Source organism: Lepisosteus platostomus, chromosome 8 (assembly GCF_059453375.1).
Source record: "Lepisosteus platostomus isolate fLepPlt1 chromosome 8, fLepPlt1.hap1, whole genome shotgun sequence".
Lineage (NCBI taxonomy): Eukaryota > Metazoa > Chordata > Actinopteri > Semionotiformes > Lepisosteidae > Lepisosteus > Lepisosteus platostomus.
The window spans coordinates 41,829,616-41,850,875 of NC_142618.1; the positions used below are offsets into that span (position 1 = coordinate 41,829,616).

Here is a 21,260-nt window from a genome sequence, read left to right on the forward strand (position 1 = left end):
GTTAAAAATGGAATGAAAATTCACCATTCAGCAAGACGACAACCCAAAGCACAAGGCCAAATCTAAATGAGACTTTTAATAGAAAATAACAGTAATTGTCCTTGAATGGCCCAGTCAATATTTTGACTTGAATATTTCTGAGAATCTCCAGAGACTTGAAAACTTTATACTAATACAATAGACATATTTCAGTTTTAGTCTTTATAGACATTTAGTAACTGATCCTTCCCATAAAAATCCACAGCTTGAACATTCAGGTTTTTAGTAAAATATTATGTTTAAAACAATTTGAATGGACTATTTTGTAATTTCACAAAATAAAGGGATTCATAGGTATGGTCCAAAAAGCACTGCACACTTAGTGAGCACTACTCAACACAGCACTTGCCAAACTCATTTACGTCTCCAATATCAATAGTCACTATAAATTAGAACGTTAGCCATATAACATTTGGGTGCAAATATGTTTCCATTGCATGGCTAAAATGAAAGTGTATTTCTTCCACCAAAGATTTTGTAAAAAAACAAAACCAAAATAGCAATAACTGGCCATTTCTGTTATTTTAGATACAGACAAATACAATGACCACTGAGAGTCAGGATCTCGGTTTAATGTCTCATCCGAAAGACGGCGCCCACTACAGTATGGTGTCCCCGCTACTACAGTATACCGGGGCATTAGGACCCACACAGACTGCAGGGTGGGCGCCCCCCCCGGTCCCAACTAACACCACTTCCAGCAGCAACCATAGCTTCCCAGCAGGTACTGGTACGGAGCAGGCTCAACCCTGCTTAGCTTCAGTGGGTAGCCAGTTGAGAGCTGCAGGGTGACATGGCTGCTGGCAGTCTGACTTATTATTGCAACACATTCATGTCAGAAAAATGACAATCTATTTTCTAGCAGGTACACTACAATTGAATAGATTCGATTATGCCGATTAACATTTGTCATCAACATTTGTCATCAAAAGCATCTCCTCTGAAAGTCACAGGCTAGCAGTAAATGTGGCCACTGCTGGAAGCCATTCAAGCTGTACATCTGCGACATGTTTGCAACAGATTGCTGATGCTTGTCTTCTGGGATTCTGCCCTATTTCTCTCATAAGACTGGACAAATATACTGTATGCCTTTTCACTGGTCTCTGAGCTCTAGAGGATGTATATGGTCACAACAATTCCCATAGACATTCAGCGGGACTCCTTATCTGGTGATAAGGGCATCCGTGGCATAACTCTCTCTTCCCATTTTGCAATTAATCAACTGTTAAGCAAGCAGCATGAAGACTCAACATGAGTATTATTGTGCTTGAAGGTTGTCATTTCAGGTAAGCCCATGGGAAATGTATATTTGGGGGCAACCCACTTACTCAGTCTCATCCTGACAGAGTGCTGGATAAAAGATTACATCAAGGCATTCTTTGGGACAAACTGTGCTTAACCATTTCATTCCTACATGCTATACTGTAGTTCAGATAAAGGATGATACAGAGATGTTATGAAAAACACTGCTCTGCTACTATAAATTTGGGTTTCTTTTGCAGATATCCATACGCTATGGATAAGATCATTTTATTGGTCATATACAATTTCTTGCATTAGGAATTCATATTTTTAGCATACCCAAGTTGCTCTCCATGAGACACACAGACAGGGAGAGAAGCTTGGGGTCAGAGCGCAGGGTCAGCCATTGTACAGCGTCCCTGGAGCAGCTGGGATTAAGGACCTTGCTCAGGAGCCCAACGGAGTAGGATTCCTCTGCTGGCCACAGGATTTGTACCGGCAACCTTCCTGCCACAGGTGCAGATCCTTAATCACAGAGCCACCTCTCCGCTCAGAGAATAAGAATGGCGAAGGAATATTGGACTCCCTAGAGCAGGAAGAGATCACTATTTTCTTGAAAATGTTAAACGGACTGATGCACTGAAGTCTCACCTCACTGCTGTAATAACTACATTGCGCTTTGGTTCACTGTCATAGCTCACACTCTCAATCCCATAGACTTCCGCCAATTCATGGATGATCTTGCGATGCTCTCTGTTCATTGGAGGGAAGCAATGGCTCCTTTTTGTTTGCTTTCCCTAAAACATATGAATTACATTAATATTAAACATATAACATTAATATTAAAACCTTACAATTTTCATTTAATTATAGCCTTTGAAAGAGATTAAATCTTATGAGCAGACAGAAAAATTAATTTGAAAAGGGTATTACAAAACAATCAGGATGACCTGTAAGAAGTGTTAAAATGATTATTACTTGATCAGAAGCATGTCTCTAATTTAAATATCTAAAAAATGAAGATGCCTTCTGACATTTCTGGCTTTATCTGTCACCTGAAGATTTTAGTCCACAATTTAACATTTCTGGTTAAGGAACTACAATTATCCTTTGTAATGAGGAATTCCAACACTTGCATATTTTATGTTTCTACTGCAAAGTGGGAGTCACATGAAAAAGTAAGTTTTCTTTTGACTGAGAAAAGCGAATAGAAAACTGTGACTGATTCCTACACAAGTGTATGTTACCTTTTAAACATTTACCCAGATTCAATAAATTATTGAATTTTTTACTGACAGCACATTTAAGTTGTGGATGGGAACAATAAAAATTCTACTGTAGAAAAGAAAGCTTTATAAATATATTAGACCACTTAGGCAAAGGTATCAAAAGTTTTGTTGTTACTTTACTTGCCAGTTCTACTACATTTTTCATTTCCTCCTCCACTTCACTTACAAACTTTAAGTCGTTCCTGTATTGACAAAGCAAAAAATATCACAATATGGAGGAGAGCTCAGTGAATAAACTGTGGAAATCATAAAAAATGTATATTAGTCTTACGTATGCATCTGCCAAGATTGACCGTGATTAACAGTTATACATAATATATAAGGTCAGCAGTCCACAATAATATCATTAATTATAATTAATATATTATTTTGTATATTAATTTGTTCAGCACAAAGTTATCAAAATGAAAAGATCTGTTTGTAGATTTATCACATGCTGTAGATGGTTGAGAAAAGGTCTCAAGTATTACCTTGACCATTCTCTATGATGTTAAAGAAAACTAAGCTTGTTGAAGTTAGAACCATCCTACTTAAATTTTGATGCTGCTTCCAGGCCTGTTAATACATGATATTAAAAACTGCTTTATCATAGCTGCTGGTATAACAGAAGAACAGAAGTAAGAATATTAGGGTGTTACTGTATTGTTCAACCAAAATCTACAGTTTTGAAATGGGCATCAAGCAAGCAAGTCACACCCTGTATCTGTAAACTGGCAGGAGTCTGGGATTTGAAATTGGGAAATATTGGAAGAGAAGGGCAATTACGTTTGGATTGAACGGTCTGGAAATCTGAGATGGTTAGATCTGCAGGCCACCATTGATGCAATAATATACAGACCCAGCATACATTAGATTACATGCTCTGTGAGACCAAAACAATCCAGCAGAACGAGAAAAACTGCTACAAAATTGGAGTGCGGAAATGTTGAAATTCCTTAAAAGCAGAAGACTAGACAACGACTATTTTGAACACTTTTGCAAGTCTAAAGATTATATTAAAAAACAGTGGTTTGATATACTGCATACTCATCACAGCAAAAAGCAGACCAGACAGGGATTCCAATTCTCAAAGTAAGGTGTAGGCAGAAGTCACAGATGAAAACAGGATTTGTGAAAAACTGCTAACCTGTCTCTACCATCTGAAGAGCAGGACTTTTCTACAAAGCAAATAGGCTAGCGCCAAATATAAATTGGCACTAGCCCACATAAGTAACTCAACATCAGGGTTGAACTCATTTAACAGCAAAGCCTTGTGTGTTAAAGAACAGGTTAAGGGTTAAGGTTCTGTGCGCAGATAAAACGGAATAATATCAATATCTGTATTAGCATGGGGAGAGAGATAAAGAAATGGCAGGTAGTCGCAACACCAGGATCACAATTCAAAGCAGCTCTTCACCAGAACCGTTATACATTTCACTGGCGAACAATGCATTTTAACTTCATCTGCTGTCTGACGTTCTGGCTTTTCTGCACTTTTTAGAGTCTTTTCTCATTGGCTTCAAGGAAAAGTACGACAGCTCATAAACATGAGTAAGAAGGAAATGTTCCTAAACAAAATAACAATGTGTTAACTGGCATGAAGTGTGGATTTTTTTTCCATGAGCACTGGTATGTTAAAAAATATGGAGTTTATTTTTTATTGTTTTACAATAATGGTACAGTATTTACAGTCACTTCTCACCTTGCATCATCCTTCAGGCTGTTACTACACTTGGTGGAAGAGTTGCAGTTGTTGAAAGGATCTGCACTCTGGTCTATCTGCAGAGCCTCAGCAAAGCGCCTTACAGGCGGAGGGAGAAAGTCAGGAAGTCACACCACAGTTGAACATAAAACTTCACATTTAAAGCACAGCTTGCCATGTGCTAGAATAGGGTCACTTCTAGCTCTGCCCCTTGGTGAGAGCATGTTTACTCTGTTTCTATACTAGGAGGACTTAAAATTTAGAAATCTAGCCCAGACATGTGAACATGACAGAACTGCACAGCCAGGTATCTCCATTAACAACCTATTCAACCAGCTAGAAAGTGCGAAGATCCTGTATGTCAAAGAGGTATTTCACATTCCAACCTACAACATAGAACAGGAGACACATTTACAGGTTTCAGATGCATGTGCTCTTATGTGACCTTTAAAAAAGGTCAATAACAAAACAAATGAAAGATGAATTACATGCAAAATTAGGAAGATGCTGTAATATTTCAATTATAATAGATTTTGCATGATACGATACATATAACATATACCAAGAGGCATTAATATAACACTGGATCACGCTATTCATGACGAATGCCCAGTATTCATTTGATGCATTTTTCTATTTCTTATGCCCTAAACGCCTCTCAGTAAATTGGTTGAACTTCAGGCACATATCAAAATACATTTAATGGGCTTGGATGGAAATCTAAACCTGAAAAGCAAAGAGGCCCTGCTTAGGATGGACAATCCTAAATCTCAGGGCCAGCAACTGGCTACTAACTGGCTAGCAACTGGACCATAAGGATCAGCATCATTTTTATTTTGTGTTGGCAATTCAATTATTTCAGATTACAAGTCTCACAAGAAACATTCACTGGCAGAAATATAATGCAATACCTGGCTTTTTTCATTTCCTTCTTTGTAACCAGCTGTCCAATTTCTCCAGGCTGCAGGTCAGAAAGGCGGCTGGCCATGGCTAAAGCAGTTATTCTACAATAAGAAAAAAGTAAGCAGTTCAAAGTAATAAATTGTCTTACACTTTCTGTGCAGTTCCCATCTACAACAAACCTGTATGTATGGAAAAGTACAGATTACAATTGAACGGTTAGCATAATCTACATTTAGAGAAGGTAATCTGAAAACACATTAATAATCACAGTTTTTCTGTTGCAGAAACATTTGTAATACCAAGTATAACCATAATCTACAATAAGACATCAGCATGTAATTAATTCCTTCCAGGATTTTTCTGGTGTTCATGTGATGGACACAGGGTTTACAGACCATATGATATTTGCTGGTTAAAGGACAAAGCACAGCAACAGCTAACGCAAACAACTTTAAACTTAAATATATTTTGCATGGGGTGATTTAAGCTTTTCAATGCTTTCTGCAACAGCACCTTATTGTATTTGGAGATGGGTTAAAGAGCATGATTGTGACAATTGTAATGATTCACCACATAAAGAGCAGCAGACTGTCAGTGCACTCTGTCATATTACCTTAAACACACCATACTGTGCCAGAGGGCTCCAGGGAATAAAGAAAGTCTCTCCAGTGACTCTCTCTCCAGCCACTTTAAATATGTCTCCTAATTATAGAGGAGGTTAATAAAATGCTCAGAAAAGATGACAATCAGTGAGGAAGTCATTTTTAATCCTCACCTCTGGTATGAACTTGAGGCCTCAGAGCAAATCATGGTCTCCTTTCTGCACCCACAATCGCACTGAAGCGCCACCTGAGAATGATGCCAAAGAAGAATTAAGAGCAAAGGTTTGTAGTCAGGAATTTACAAAAAATAGACATATACAGCATTTATGGCTTTACAGTAAGAAAACAGTAAGACTTCTTTAACTAGTAGTAAAGGATTAGTTGTCATCTGATTTCACAAGCTTCCAGTCTTTCCCAGTACATTAATATAGTGGGTTAGGTTACCTGACATCCTCTGTCCAAATGCTTTCTAAACAATTGAAGAAAATCAAGCAAAGCAAAACAGTACAGGAATTTGTCTAAATAGCCTAAAGGACTTAGTCTAAATTGTTAAAGAGTTTTATAACAGCACCTAATGAGAGACGAGAAAATCAGCAGAAGGAACACAAGGAAAATAGGAAACTAAAACTCACAAATGTGAGCAAAAAACTATTCCATAAAACAGCACACTCCAAAAAATGTACTACCCACTTATTAAAAGGATGTTAAACAAAGATACTCCCTATTTAATCTCTGCTCACTAGACCAGTGCGTTTGAAAATAATTTTCCCAAAATATACACCCCTTTCCGGGCTCCACTGCAGAAATACCTTGGCAGGGCAGGGTGTCCGTGGACAGGGAGAGTCTGGGTGGCACGGTGCAGCACATGGGTGACCACACTCCTGCCTCGCGGTAGAACAGGGCTGTTTACAGAGCTCCTCCGTCACGCACTCCCCTCTGTGGCAGATCCTTCGACACTTGTGCATCCCACATGGCAAAGCTTTGTTACAGGTCAGGCCGCAGGAAATGTCGGTTAGGTGACAGGGAATATTGCTCCTTTGCTGTAAAAATGCAGATGAAGATCCACTCAATGATTTGCACAAGTAAGCTAACTGCAAGTGCACAACTAGGAACTTGCCAGACAAGCAAAGCAATATTTTGTAGTGTTATAGCACCACCACATGCATCTTAAAAGGAACAGTAGCAATAATAGCGGTGTGGTGGCTCTGTGGCTAAGGATCTGTGCCTGTGGCTGGAAAGTTGCCGGTACAAATCCTGTGGCCAGCAGAGGACTCCTACTCCGTTGGGGTCCTGAGCAAAGGCCCTTCACCCCAACTGCTCCAAGGGCAGTATAAATGCCTGACCCTGTGCTCTGACCCCAAGCTTCTCTCCCTGTTTGCGTGTCTCATGGAGAGCAAGTTGGGGTATGTGAAAACACAAATTCCTAATGCAAAAAAATGTATATGGCCAATAAAGTGATCCTATCTTATCTTAACAGTGCTAGCTCTCTCAGGACACAGCACTGATATTGCTGCATCAATCATCTTTGATGGTACTACTGCATCACAGCACTATTCAAGGGATTATGTTTCATTTTTGGTATGTTTTAATTTATTGTATATTATTCTATTAACAAAGCCTATTTTTAAGGATAAAGTCTATTTTATAAGGATCACTGGCTATAAATATATGCACAATTAAAAAATATTCATCAGTGCATTTTTCTATAGGTGAGAGGGGGGTTATATTCATAAGAGTCTGCTAAAAGGAAGTCAGCTTTGTGTCATTACAGTTTGTGTTGTATTACCCAAAATGTGTTGAGATAAAACAGGTTTCTAAAAAACAAAGCACTACCATACACTGCATTCATCTACTCACTTCATGGTTTCCCATACACCATTTCTGGGTGAGGTAGGTACAAGGAGGGCACGTCTCCTCGCTGTGACAGTTATGAAACACTAATGGAAGAACAAAAAAGAACAGTCATATCTTTTTAAAGTACATCTGAAACAATCTTAGACCCAACTGATGAAGGACAGTTACATGAACACAGTTAAGGTTCTATTATGTAACAGCACAATACAGTTCAAACTTAAAATACCTACAGGCTCTTATACAAAGTAAGAGGTGCTGGATATTACAAGTCTTCACATAAGAAAATGAATAAACTCCAGAATCATCAACCACCAGAAATACCCAATTTTTAAATCCCAACTTAAGTGTTCTAGGGAACATTGAACTGTATGGTTACCTATTTAAACATAAACCAGAGAAGACGGCACAAGTACTTATTCACTGTTCGCATAATCACATAACTTCCTTTGGGTTGCAACAAGTCATTAGCTTAACTCCTAATAACTTCTAATATAGTGCCATGATACCACCATAATACAATCTCAATAGTACAAAGCATAAAGCATGTTTTAGTTAAGTAAAAAACAATGCAAAAGCATCAGTATATCTTTGAATTTGCTAGATCATTAAAATACCTCAGTACTCTTAATATTCTTGCTTTGCAAACATTCAATACACTCAACTCTACCTAAGGTCGGAAAAAAAGATGCGCTTAAATCAATTTTAAAATAATTACAATAATTATAACCATTAGGGAAAGTATAAAATTGGTTCAGATGGTATTGCGCTACTCAAAAGGCTAAACGGAGAGGGATGTGTTGTAAGTAAATTTCTGATAATATGCTTGTACTATAAACATTTGTAAATGTTTTCTTAATTGTATCTGCTTTGGAACAACTGTAATTCACTGGTCATGCCAATAAACCTTTTTGAACTTGAGTCTTGGAATGATAAATGTTGTTTGAGTTATTTACCTAGCTGTGGATAAGCATAGTAAAAAATATGATCAAAAAGGATCTTCTAGTAATATACTCTGGTTAATTAACTTCTTGGCAAACCACCTGACCCTTCAAGAGCTATAGAATGTAGCATAAAAGACAGGAAAGAGACAGCAAGGAGGAAACAGAAAGAAGACAGGGAAACTGAGGGCACAGGGAGAAAGAGGAACACTATCACTCTCCTCTTCCTCTAAGCTTGTGGCATGCATTCTTTCTTTCTAGGTAATCTCAACCTTATTATTCAGACTTTACTCCCCCTTTTATGTAGCAAATCTGCCATATTGTAGGATCCTCAGACAGATTCCCATTCACTTTAAGGCATCTACTGTATGTTGTAGAAAGGGTGTTTTAGGGTTATATTTTTCATTTAGGGCACAGGGTTCTTCTCTTGTTGGCCTGTTAAGGTGCCTGTTGCAGTGTTTCAGGTAACAGGGGGAGGATTCCAGGAGAATAGGCCTCTGAAGCACATAGTTTTGCATGTTGTATAATGTTTTCTGTTGTCTGGTTGTGTTATCTTATTGTTACTATACATATTTGTTTGACCTCAGTTTTGACTTGATTTATTGCTCTTCCAGCAGAGCTATAGTAGAGAGTATAAAGACCTCACATGCCTTGAATTGTTTTCTTACCCCTCAACTTTATTTCCCTTTCCTCTGTTTCCTACATAGTAACACTATAATATAGAAATAATGAATAAGATTGATTGGTCTTACCTGGATGATCACATTCATGCTTTCTGGTGCAAAGGTTTTTGCATTCAGGTGGTTTTGTACCACAGGAGATTGGTGGGTAGATTACCGTTTCTCCACAATAGCATGTCAGTTCAACAAAGCCTGAGAGTGAAATAACATTTTTCTTAGAGATGGCATTTGTTGCAACAGAAGCAGGGGTTGATTTTGAGCACACCACAGGCCCCCAACCCATTAGAGAGGCACTGTACTGAATGAGTAGGACAGCATGTCATTCAAGAATCTCAAGGATTTGCCAGATCTGATGGCTTAATTTACATTCTGCACATAAAAACAAGAAGTTTTAGCAAAATCAAGTTCCTTGGATTGAATCCTTGGATTGCATCTGTCACAAGTCATTTAATTTCAAAGCATTATTTAAGCTAATAAGAGTTGTCTTTTGGCTAACCTCAATATGGTGTGCACAGAAATTGGTGCATTGAAGGTATCTTTGGTAAACAGTTGCCATATTTCAATACAACCTAAAACTGTAATTTTCTTCATTGAAGTCATCACTTTCCTGAAATTTTACTTTGCTAAACAAAAAGTGGTAACCTGTCATTATGGTTAAGCATAACACAGAGAAAACACACAACAAATCACAAAAGAAAAAAAACTTGTGAGCACAACATAAGAGTAGTGCATGCATGGACTGGGATGCACTTAGCATCAAAATGCCCCCAGGATCAGTGTCGAGGGAAAATAGATATCAGAAATACTACTAGATTTTGTTAATATATTTCAGGGATCGTCCATGTTGTAGTGAAATGTCAGTGCTTCAGGAATTTTTCAGCACTTTGTTTTTATGTTTTATTCAAAACTTCTCTGGGGGGAACTGCATTGGTAGAGGAAGCTTAGTGTATGCTCACTATTTACCGTTACAATTTTGAATTGTGAAAATACAGTAAGCTTCCTCCACCAATCACATCACTACACCTGTCTCTTGATTCATCTCGGGGCACAGCAGTAGAGAAATGCCGATACCTGTATCAGGAAATACGTGTCTTTGCGGGTCCTGGTTTTGCACTGTGCCACTGTTTAAGCTTGGCAACTGGACAGCAGAGAAGAGGGCCGAGTACTTACTGGTTTGCCAGCAGTGCTGGCAGTTTCCCCAGTGGCAAGGCTCCTGGCACCGGTGCAGACCGCAGTTCAGTTTATACCCACAGATCAGAGAGCACTTGTGCTCCCTGTCCTGTCAGGGGAAAACAATGGTGTTAGAGGTGTTTAGCAAAACTTAACCACTGATCCCCCAATCTTGTCAATGTCAGGAAGAAAAAATAAAATAAAAACAACCTTAATTCCATTCCCATAAAAGACGTCACAGAAAAAACGGTCTCTTAATTATTCCAATTGTATTTTCAAGTGCTTATATCAAATAATGAAGCTACAGTTAATTGTAAACACAATGTAGTTTATGTCATCACAGCTTCACAAGCTTCATAGGGTAAAAAGTAGAGGAGAGCTGTCTCAACAAAACCAAAAAGCTTATTACCACTAGGACCTTATGTCTATGTCTTTTATGACTAAAAAGGAACTATTACTGTCAAGAAAACCAAAGATGTACAGATGGACAATGAGCAGTGATAGTTGGCTGCATTGTTCAGAGTTTGGCTATACAAGATTTTCTGTGAAAGGCAGATGTGATGATGGTGTCTCAGATGGTGATGATTAAGTATCTTTGAAAAGAAGAGGGGGAAGCCTGCGTATTTTAGCACTCCCTTTTCCCAGTGCTTCCAAGTTTCTACAACACAACCATTTTAATCAAACACTGGCAATAACACAGGTTTCTCATTTATTACAAACTCTCAGATCTCTATCTGAGCTAAAAACAGAAGAGGTTACACATTGTACCTTGGCACACAATGTAATCAGTAAATCTGCAGGGCAGTTAATTGAAAGCATTCCAATAAGAGTACAGCTCATACGTTGAGGAGATTATCTCTGTGTTTTATGTTCATTGCAGTTCAAGATCTGGGATTTAAAACATGTCATTGCAATGATACAATCATGCTTTTACACTCACCATACAGCAAAGTTCATTACAATTGTGTCGGCCACAAGAACGCTTTTTGTTGCACCGCTTCTCACAAGTAAACACAAACTCACCTGCAATGAGAGATGAGTTGTGTCTGGGTAATCACTTACAGTAATGTAAAGCAATCAGAAGACCTTCAAAATACAGAAAAACGATTCAACCACCTTCCTATTCTAATAAAGCTGTTTATTTCTAAGGGTTGCAGCAATACAAATACACTCTTCTAAGCACAAGGCACACTTAGATAGGAAGCCAGCCCATCACAAGACACATACACAGAGGTACAATCTATACGCACCAGTTAAAGGGAACTGTGATCCCACTTTCTCAGACTGGTTATTAAATCTCCTTAAAAACAATACATTTATTGATGTTATAGAACAATTTAACAAAATTCGAATTAAGTACAAAAGTGTGAGCTTTGTGAAAGTCACGAACACACATAGGAGTTCCTACAAATTGCGACGTGATGCAACCCTTCCTGCTCACTAGTCACCGAAATGACTAATGTGATGTACGAGCAAATAAGTACAGTAGCAGATATTTCACTGCAGTAATCTTCCAACATGATCCGCATGCAGAGTTAACAAGAAAGTAGTATTTGTTCACAAAACCATCACAAAGTTGAGATCAATATTTCTATTGGATTAAAAGAGATTTACTCACAAGAGTAAGTGCTTCTTTACAATGTAATAAGGCCACATCATGTCACCGGACTTTTGTTGCCTTGTTCTGAATCACAGAACATGGTGCTGTAAATACTTGGAAATTTCGTCAATTTATGATGTAATTTGTAGGTTTTATAAGTTACTGTGTACATCTTACTTTTAATGTGGTTTGAAATGCACTCATCAATGCTCTTTCTAACCCCAAAATATAAAAATATAGCATTGCAGTTCCCCTTTAATCTAGTCTATGCCTTTGGAAGGTGGGAAACTGAAGAAGCAAGTGAGGACTTATACAAACACATGGAGACGTGCAGGCTCCACACACAGAGACCCAGGCTAGAATCAAATCCAGTAACCAAGAACTGAGAAGCAGCGGAGATAAATACCACACCACTGTGTCACTTAGAAAACATGATATCTATATTATAGTATTTAATAGTTAAACATGTTAAAGGCTCCACAGAGTGAAGAGATAAAGCACCTCTTTTGTGTTTGATTTCATTATAACCAAAGTTTTTATCCTGCTCGTGTGAGAAACGGATACTCATTTTGACAAAAAAATCTAATGGATGATTAAGTCTACTCTATGATAGTTGCAGAAGACAGAGAGCTAAGCAACATGACTTAGAGAGAGATGCAGGTACTACTGTGACTGCACAGGCCAGTCGATGATAAGTGATGTTCATTTAAGAATGACTCAGAGGTATCACTGACTGGTAAGGATTTATAAAGTTAAAACAGATAATATGTTAGGTGATTAGTTTTCTTCTTCAATTCTTCATAATTTCTTAAATTTTTAAAGTGTTATTATACTTAAATACATCTTATACTGATGCTGTTTGTTTTGAGGGTGATGGTTAATTTTAATGGATGAATATCTGCTTATTTTAAGCTTCAAAATAAATTAGATATATAAAGTAACAAAATCAATGCAAGAGCCCTAGCTTACTAAATATTTTACAAAGCAGTGAATTATCATTTCATAATCATTCATTTGATAACATGCAAAGAACTACCATTTTGAAAAATTTATCACGCGGCTCATTATTTGAACAAAAAAGCAGGCAACATAATTATGTAGATCTCCAGGGCTAAAAAAATGCTGAGATCTAAGCCAGAATTCTATGTACAGTATGTTTCCAAGGCTGTCATAACAAGGTCGTTCACATTTTCAGGTGAAACGAGTTTCCATCTTTTAGTGCGTAAATTAGATTGACACCACCTCTACCTCTTTAGCATTTCTTCAGCCACAACCTGAAGAAATGATTCTCACAAACATGTGTACACATTGACACATATATTTAATAATATTAAAAGTGCCCCTTTGTCCCCCATACTAAAAAAAGCAGAAAAAAAATCAATTGTCAGTTATACATCATAAAGACTTGTAAATCAAAACACCTAATATTTTCTTTATCCACTGGACAAAAGCTTACCTTCACTTTGGATGGTGGAGCATGGAACTTCCTGAAGATTAAAGGAAACTGTGTTACTGAATATCTGAACTTTACAGCTGGTGAACCAAGCACAGTTCTTCACGGACATACATCCTAGTAACATTCTTCAGCCATTTAATCCCACATAATTATACATAAAAACTATTTTTACTTTTTGGAGCTTCCAAAATATTTTAAAAGAAACTTGCCACTTATAACTACAATAGGTTCATTTGTTATTATCAGCAAAAATAATGTTACAGCTTTAGGTGACAGAGAAATGTCTCTCAGATTTCAGATAAAGTTTGTGACACTTAAAGATAAAGTTTTTCAACACTTCTCACTTCAAAGCAGAAATGGTGTTTGCTGAGGTCTAGGGAGTCCCTTGAGCAGAAACAATTTTAAAGTGTACCTTAGTATACCTAAGTAAGTTGTGGTGTAATGACTGTCAATGAGGAGTACAGAAACACAATAAAAGACCATATTAAGGAACAAGAAGAGGAGGGAAGGATAGAAAGCAGCGAAGAAGGAGAGGAGAGACAAGAGTCCAGAGTTGTTGACACCAGGCGAGAACCCCCACTTCATGATCATCCAAACAAAACCTGACTAGAGCTACAGTAAGTATTTGAACCTTGTTAGAGAAAGCTTGCTATTCTGTGTTTTTAGAGAACTTGGGCTTCCTGGGTAAAAGGTAAGAAATGTCATTACTGCGTAGGGTACATTTTTATGGATAGGGATATAGGCTCCCATTTATTTTGTGGCAATCCAGGGTGGAGAAAGAGACATTTAACTGCAGGTTGCTTTGTATTTAGTTAGGAGGCAGCTTATTTCTTATTATTTCATGTGTAGGCATTAAGGGTTTCATGCTTAGTACTAGTAGCAGTCTGGGGTTTTCTGGATGACCAGAATGTTAGGCCTCTGAAATGCCTGGTTTGTAAATATTGTACATAGGGTAACTTGTGTGTTGTATGTTTTGGTGTGTGTAGTGTAGTTTGTCTCCTCAATGTAATAAATATTTGTTTAACTAAGTGTACCTGGATTATTGCTCTTCTCAACAAAGCTCTGGCAGAGAAATAATTTACGTGCCTCCTACTATACCAACCGCCTGGGTATATTCTGGTGAAATCACTTACAAGTTGGGGTTTATGAAGAATTTTTTCACTTATTGACTAAACCGCTCAGACAATCTCTTTTCACCATTTTAGTAACCCCCCTCCCCCATTTGTAACAATAACATATAATAAAAATAATCTTTTATAGCCAATGCACTTACAGTTTACTAGACAGAGATCACATCAACATAATACCTTTAACTTTTGTCATCAACAGTGTTCATTAACAGAGGCTCTACTGATCTACAAAAGTTAATAGTACATGTGGGCACCTTTAGAAGTAACACAAGCACTGAGGTGCAGATGCTGTCTTGTGGGATTCTGTCCCATTGCGTTTGGAACCCCTAAACGAATATTTGACTTATACAAACAGGATGAGGATGCTGTCATGTTAGGAAGACTCTGGAAGTGAAACAAGCCAGGGCACAGGACTATATCAATGTACAGGAGCCCTGTGAAGTGAGGTTGCCATCAATAATTACAAGTTGTGTTCTGTAGATATTTGACAGTCCTGTCCAGACCACCACACTTTGACCTGCCCATCAATTGGTCTGTACAATTTATGTGTTGTTCTGCTGACGTGCATGAGCGCGGTCTACACAAAAACTTAATATAATGCTGAAGAGGACTTGGTTCCACTGCTTGCAAGCAAACGTGAGATGTTGCTCCAGTATATGAATGGCATAAAGGTGCTGTTCTCTTGACAAACAAGGCACATTGCTTTGCTTTTTCTTTCACCAGATTTGACATTCAAAAAGTCCAATAACTGTCACCGTTGTCCAATCAACTCTCATTGAAGATGTAAATGAGGGCTTATATAACAGTCAAAGTCACTCAAGTATGAAGGTTAGTCATGAATGTACAATTAATCATGACACACACAATGAAATCAATATGTAAAATATGAATAAATTATTCTTCTAAAGGTCTTCAAGCATAAAGGGAGCAATACTGTAGGTTTCTTCTGATGTTCAATGTACAAAAAAATGCTAAACTTACTACTGTATCTTTAGCCCTGAAGCTAACAGAAACTAACTTGAGGAAACTGTTTCAGATAAAGAAGATAGAAACAAATCCTAAGTTTCATAAAATTTTAGTGTTATTATTCTACAATTGTTGAGGGGATCTGAAGGAATATTCTTAAATTTTGCAAAAAGAAATTTATCTGTAAGAAATCTTTTTATTTTAATATGGGGCATTATTTTCAGGGAGAGCCTTGTAGTTTATACTTGTCTTGGATGTGTTCACTTTGGTTTTAAAGCCACGTCTGCATTTGATGATGGAATTCAGAGAACAAGGACCACATCTATCTTCATGGAAACGTTTTTCACAGAAATGAATGGAATCTACAATCCAGATGAAGAGAAAAGGACTGTGGTTTAAAGCTGAAGCAAGGATAAAGTATTAAATAGGCCATTACTTCCATACTCAGATAAAACGTAAGGAAAATAGGTGGACTGCATTCTCCACATAAAAACGATCAGATATTTTCTTATCAAGAGAAATACTGTATTCCAAATATTGTATTGCACGAACTACCAATTTATGCATCCGAGACAAAACTTCAGTTTGAATTGTACAGCATCAGGAAGAAAACTTAAATTATTTAAACTGTTTCTTCAAAGTCAAACTAAAGGCAATCAAGGTTTTCGGTTTCGTTTTGCTCAGCTTCAAGACCCTTTCAGTTCTCTTCCACCACACGAGAGCGAATCGGGAAGACTAACCCGATATCAAGACCGGACCGGCGGGGAGAGAGCTGATCCGGACGAGCCGCGAGAGCGCTCACCTGCAGAGCCGCAGGGCAGTGGCCTGCCACAGGTCTTCCCGCAAGAAGGGATTGCGTCTGTGCAGCTCCTGCGCTCAGAGTAGCCCAGCTCCATCAACTTAAGCAGTGGAGTCTGCCCGCAAGGACAGGTCCGTACAGCCTGGGGGAGACGGGGGCAGGACTCGCAGGGCTGCGGGTGGCAGAGCTGGCTGCACCAGTGGATCTCACAGTCCAGCTTTCTAGGAGAAAAATAAAAGATCTGCTGTTAAAATACAGCATATAAATGCTTTATATACAATAAAGGGAAAAATACCAATGGCTCTGTGAAATAGTCAGTATACAAGGAAACTGTATTGTTATAGATGGTTGTTTTTATTTTCTTATAGACTCCCATAAGGTTGAATTGTTTTCTTGTTTTTAAAGGGGGACGGGGTTAGCAATAGTCCGCAGAGGCACAGATGTGCAAAGCGCAACTCCAGCTAGCAAACCCAGCAGTACGCTTACAGAAAAGAAAAAGAAAACCAAACATCCGTTCTCTTCCAGCACCTTTTTTTGATTAACATCTAATTCCATTGAAAGGCCACATACAAATGGGCCAGAGACATAAAAGTAAGGGTTCATTTTATTTCTTTAAAAATCCTCATATTTCCCTCTGCTTAAGACTGTAGGAAATTACGATTTCTTTCCAGGTGTGTTTGTAAATATACAGGTTTTTTAGTAAAGGATACTATATACTTAATTAGGTGAAAGCTGTGCTCTAACATGTGCACACATTTTGTCATTGTCAGCTTGCATACACTAGTATTGCCAAAATGCACAAAGAACACTTTGAAATAGCTCAAGAGAATGACATCATCTGTCTTGAAGAGAGGGAGCTTCATGACCTGCTAGTCCAGAGGATATTGCAAGCTTCAAGCACAGGCTTTTTAAAGACTAACCTGCAGGAGAAGAGACTGGTTGAGCTGCTGAAAAAGAGGGGCATACAGCAACAGGTAGACTGTCATTGCACATCAATATTGTATGTAAAAAGCATATAAAATATGTGTGGGAATCAGTGTGCACTCTGTCCTTGCTCTGAAAATCCAACAGGCAATTTAATAATGCACTCTCTGCAGGCATTTTAATAATCACATCACACAGAGTTGAGAGTTGATAGAGCTGTTTTTGTCCTCCAAGATTTCTGACTTCAATGAACGAATTTAGCTATTTAATTCAATTAATTCACCTTCAGTCATTTTCCAGGACATATGGCAGGACACCAAATTGCTATTGCAAATTTCTATTGTGAGTGTATATAAAAATAAAGATCAAAATTTAAAGTAGTGGAGATCTCTTACAATATGTGTTTTATCCTGTCCTCCTTTAGGACAGGATCTCTAAAACAATCTCCAAAATACAATACTTTTTTTTGCACATTTCTTTAAAAATATTCTGTGTAAAGTTTTTCTCTGCGTAAATTTGACACCTCTTCATGTACTATTATTGAACTTGGATTAGATTAAATTTGTAAGGAGCACATTAGGTCAAGTCATATTGTACATGAGGCTGGGGTGGATTCATTTTAGCATATAATGTACTTTACCAATACCTATGCATACATTTTTATTTATCTTTTGAAGGAAATGAATCAGATTTTGGCTGAGCTTGAAGAAAAGATTGCTAACCATACTTCCAGTTGGCAGCAGGAACATCTAATTCAGGAAGAAATGAAGGGTAAACTGACTATGATGTGTGCCGCCCCACCTATCTATTTCACACAGCTGTAAAGAATACTGCAGCATGAGAAAGCCCACATTCATCAGCAGGTTGAACAAGCATTACAGATATCTGAGGTACAGTATATATTTCTGACTTTAAGCACTTCATATTTTCAGAAGGTCAGGGGTTTTCAGTGTAAAATACACTTTAGTTATGGTTTTCTTTTTAATATTACCTTTATTTAGTTACCCCTGTTACACAAGTAATGCTTATTTTTCACAACCTAGGTTTCTAGTTTGATTGTCATAATTTGAAAATAGCTTAGTACTATAATGTTGCCGTAAATTAACCCTTAATAGAATCTAATAGTTGTTGTGAAGGTATTTTAAATAGCAAAAAACAAGTAAATGAATGCATAACCAATCAGTTTCACAGTTTACATAGCTTTCTTTTTAGGACCTGAAAACAAGGTATTATGATTTGAGGGAAAACTTGCAAGCTTTCATAGTCAAATCAACAGAACAGCTGAAGGAAGAGAGGAAAACAAGCCAACTTCTGATGAAACAACTGGACAGTAGTCCTTCCAAGATAGAGGCTAATTTGGTGCAAAACATTCAGAGACTGACTGAAAGTGTAGCAGGGAGAGAAAGAGAAAAAAAGGTGTTAACATAAGAAGATTTTATTTTTGATTAGCATGCACGGTTATCTATAGAGAATATTCTTGTTTTTATGTTTCTATTAATCTTACAGTAGCAGAATGTCTTTGTTAGCAATGTTTTTTTGGTATTGAATGAATATATCACATTTGAGAGATCTCTCATTGTCATTGAACTCAAAAATCCCCATACAGCCCAGTTTAGTTCTCATCAACAACATAAAATAATTGAATCCCTTCAACGTTGATATTTTCTTCATGGTTTCAGTGGCTTAACTTCTATTTTGTGATTTGGCAGCTAATGCAGATAAACATTAAGGAGCTTGAGAGTGCCTTGGTTGGTGCAGAAGACAGGGTTTCAGATTATAAAAAGGTCTCAATTAGGATACACAGAGAGATGCAGTTGCTTTTGACCCACATTAAAGAAAAAGAGAAATCTATTAAAACCTTGAAAAAAGAGCTGCAAGATCTGGAGGTATGTTCTTCAACAGAAAGTTTGTTTTGCAAAATAAATGTAAAAAGTTACATTTACTATTACACATTCCATAGGCGTACAGGTATCTTCTGTTTATGGCTTGTCTCCACCTGTGATTTGATTGCCTTCTTCTGTGGCATCTCCCAGCACCCAGACTGCACAGCACATACTAACAACTGAAAAGTACACTTTGCTAAAAGGTCACATAATACGTAAAGGAGGCTTTAATGCCACTCCCAGGAAACAATGTCACTATAACATTATCTTCCACACTTCCTCCTTCAAATTACATGAGTCAACACACAAGTGTGATGTGCTGTTCGTTCATTGTGACATGTCAAGAATTTCAACCACAAAAAAGTCAGTCAGCTGGACTTTGTTTACTTTGGAAATCCTGGAGAATGAAATTATCATAGTAGCAAGTAATAGGTTTATTCCATGCTGAAAAGAGAAGAAAGAAAACACAACTTTTCGGCTGTGGAGCCAGCTTCGGGCTCTACCAGTCCCGAAAGCTCTTCTTGACACCCGAAGACGGCTCCACAGCTGAAAGGTTGTGTTTTCTTTCTTCCCTTTTCAGTTTGGAATAAACCTATTACTTGTTCCTTTGCAGCCTGCGCATGCTGATGCAGCTACCCACCTAGTTCTTAATAGAGGATTGTTACCAACATTCTTTATGTGAATATTGTCTTGACAGTTAAACGTTGTTTGCACTGTTAAAGTTGAAACAGCTGAAAGGCTATGTTTATAGGGTTGTATGTATTATTGTATGTAGAGTTGAGGACAATAGTTTATTGGGTATATTACAGTATGTTAATCACATCTTTATAATGGCAGTAGTGCAGAATGTTCCAAATCAAGGCAGGGGGATCCTATGTAAATATGTTCCTCGTGTGAACTTTACAACTGTTTTGTAAGAAACTCTGCTTTCGAGTAGATGTTCACGGTGATCATAATGTTTAGTTTGGCACTACTTACCAGTTAAGATGGAAACAGACCATTCAAATTTCAACAAGGTTTGCCAGTTACCTCATAGGTTTCAGCAGCTTTTGATGTGATTTCCTTATTTTGCAGATTCCAGCAGCTGAGATCAGTGCTCAAAGGAATGGATTCAACATTGTTAAACAGGGTGCTTACTGAGGAAGGATTTTTTTGGCATCTTAAGAAGTTACAGTTATTTCTCTCAGGCACTTCAATCATTTCACTTACCTATCAAAAATGTTATTTGATTTAAGATTCTGTTTACCTGTGTATATTTTCACATTCCAAAGTGGTTTATTAATGTGAAAGTCTGTGTCTCTTCTCGAGAATACCACTGTGTTCTCTAAGCTCCTTCCTCCTTACACAATCGATAATTTGACTTTTGAGAGGGGGATTTTTGGGACTGTTGTCCCAGAATTACAGTACATTCCATGATTCATTAAGAGAGTTGAACAAAAGTTTAAAAAAATAGTGAGCTCCACACTCAGTGTTCAATTCATATTTGGTATTACCAACTTTTCTTCTGAAAGGAATGTAATTCAAAATATATGTTTATTTAGTACATAGATTTGTTCATGACTAAGTAACAATTTACTAAGCTTAATGTACAGTAATTGCAGTGTGTACTGTGTATAATAAAGTATGCCTTTCTCCTGTTCCTATTTTTTTTTGCATGAGAATATACTGTATATTTACAGACATTTATTATTATTATTATTATTATTATTATTATTATTATTATTATTATTATTATTAGTGTTATTTACTTAATTTGCTGGATAGTATTGGGTAGGAAAGGCTTGTCTATAAAGCTATACATATCTTTATTTTTGTGTAATTATAATCACACAAAATGTCAGAATTTCAAAACAGTACCTAAGTAGTCATTACTTATCATCTCCATTGTTATTATTCAAGGAAGAGGGGATTTGTATCATGTTAGAGCTCATGACAATTAGTGATGTACTGTGGGCAGTGCTGAAAGCAAGCCTGGAGTGTACAGTATTTGACAGGAGATGCTTATCTGAACATAAATACTTTAAAATTTGAAAAAAGAAACAAGAACATTTACTTATACATCAAATAAAGCTCCCTACTATGTTTCCAAAATGAGCTGTACAAT

At 37.3% G+C, this 21,260-nt stretch overlaps 1 protein-coding gene and 1 long non-coding RNA gene across 2 annotated transcripts; one reads left to right on the forward strand and one right to left on the reverse strand.

The window, feature by feature from the left end:
- Positions 1-1,514: 1,514 nt before the first annotated feature.
- Positions 1,515-16,445, reverse strand: LOC148657349 (transcriptional repressor NF-X1-like; the record flags this gene model as incomplete). Its single annotated transcript, XM_088643471.1, has 12 exons — positions 1,515-2,078; positions 2,686-2,752; positions 4,252-4,350; positions 5,163-5,255; positions 5,930-6,003; positions 6,566-6,796; positions 7,614-7,693; positions 9,301-9,420; positions 10,399-10,507; positions 11,339-11,421; positions 13,455-13,485; positions 16,353-16,445. Coding segments are annotated over 12 exons (1,230 nt in total), but the record flags the coding sequence as incomplete, so codon positions are not given.
- A 667-nt stretch (positions 16,446-17,112) lies between these two features.
- Positions 17,113-20,903, forward strand: LOC148657350 (uncharacterized). Its single transcript, XR_015940938.1, has 5 exons — positions 17,113-17,323; positions 17,951-18,163; positions 18,486-18,689; positions 18,983-19,159; positions 20,231-20,903. It is a non-coding gene; the product is annotated as an uncharacterized LOC148657350 (long non-coding RNA).
- The last annotated feature ends 357 nt before the right edge of the window (positions 20,904-21,260 follow it).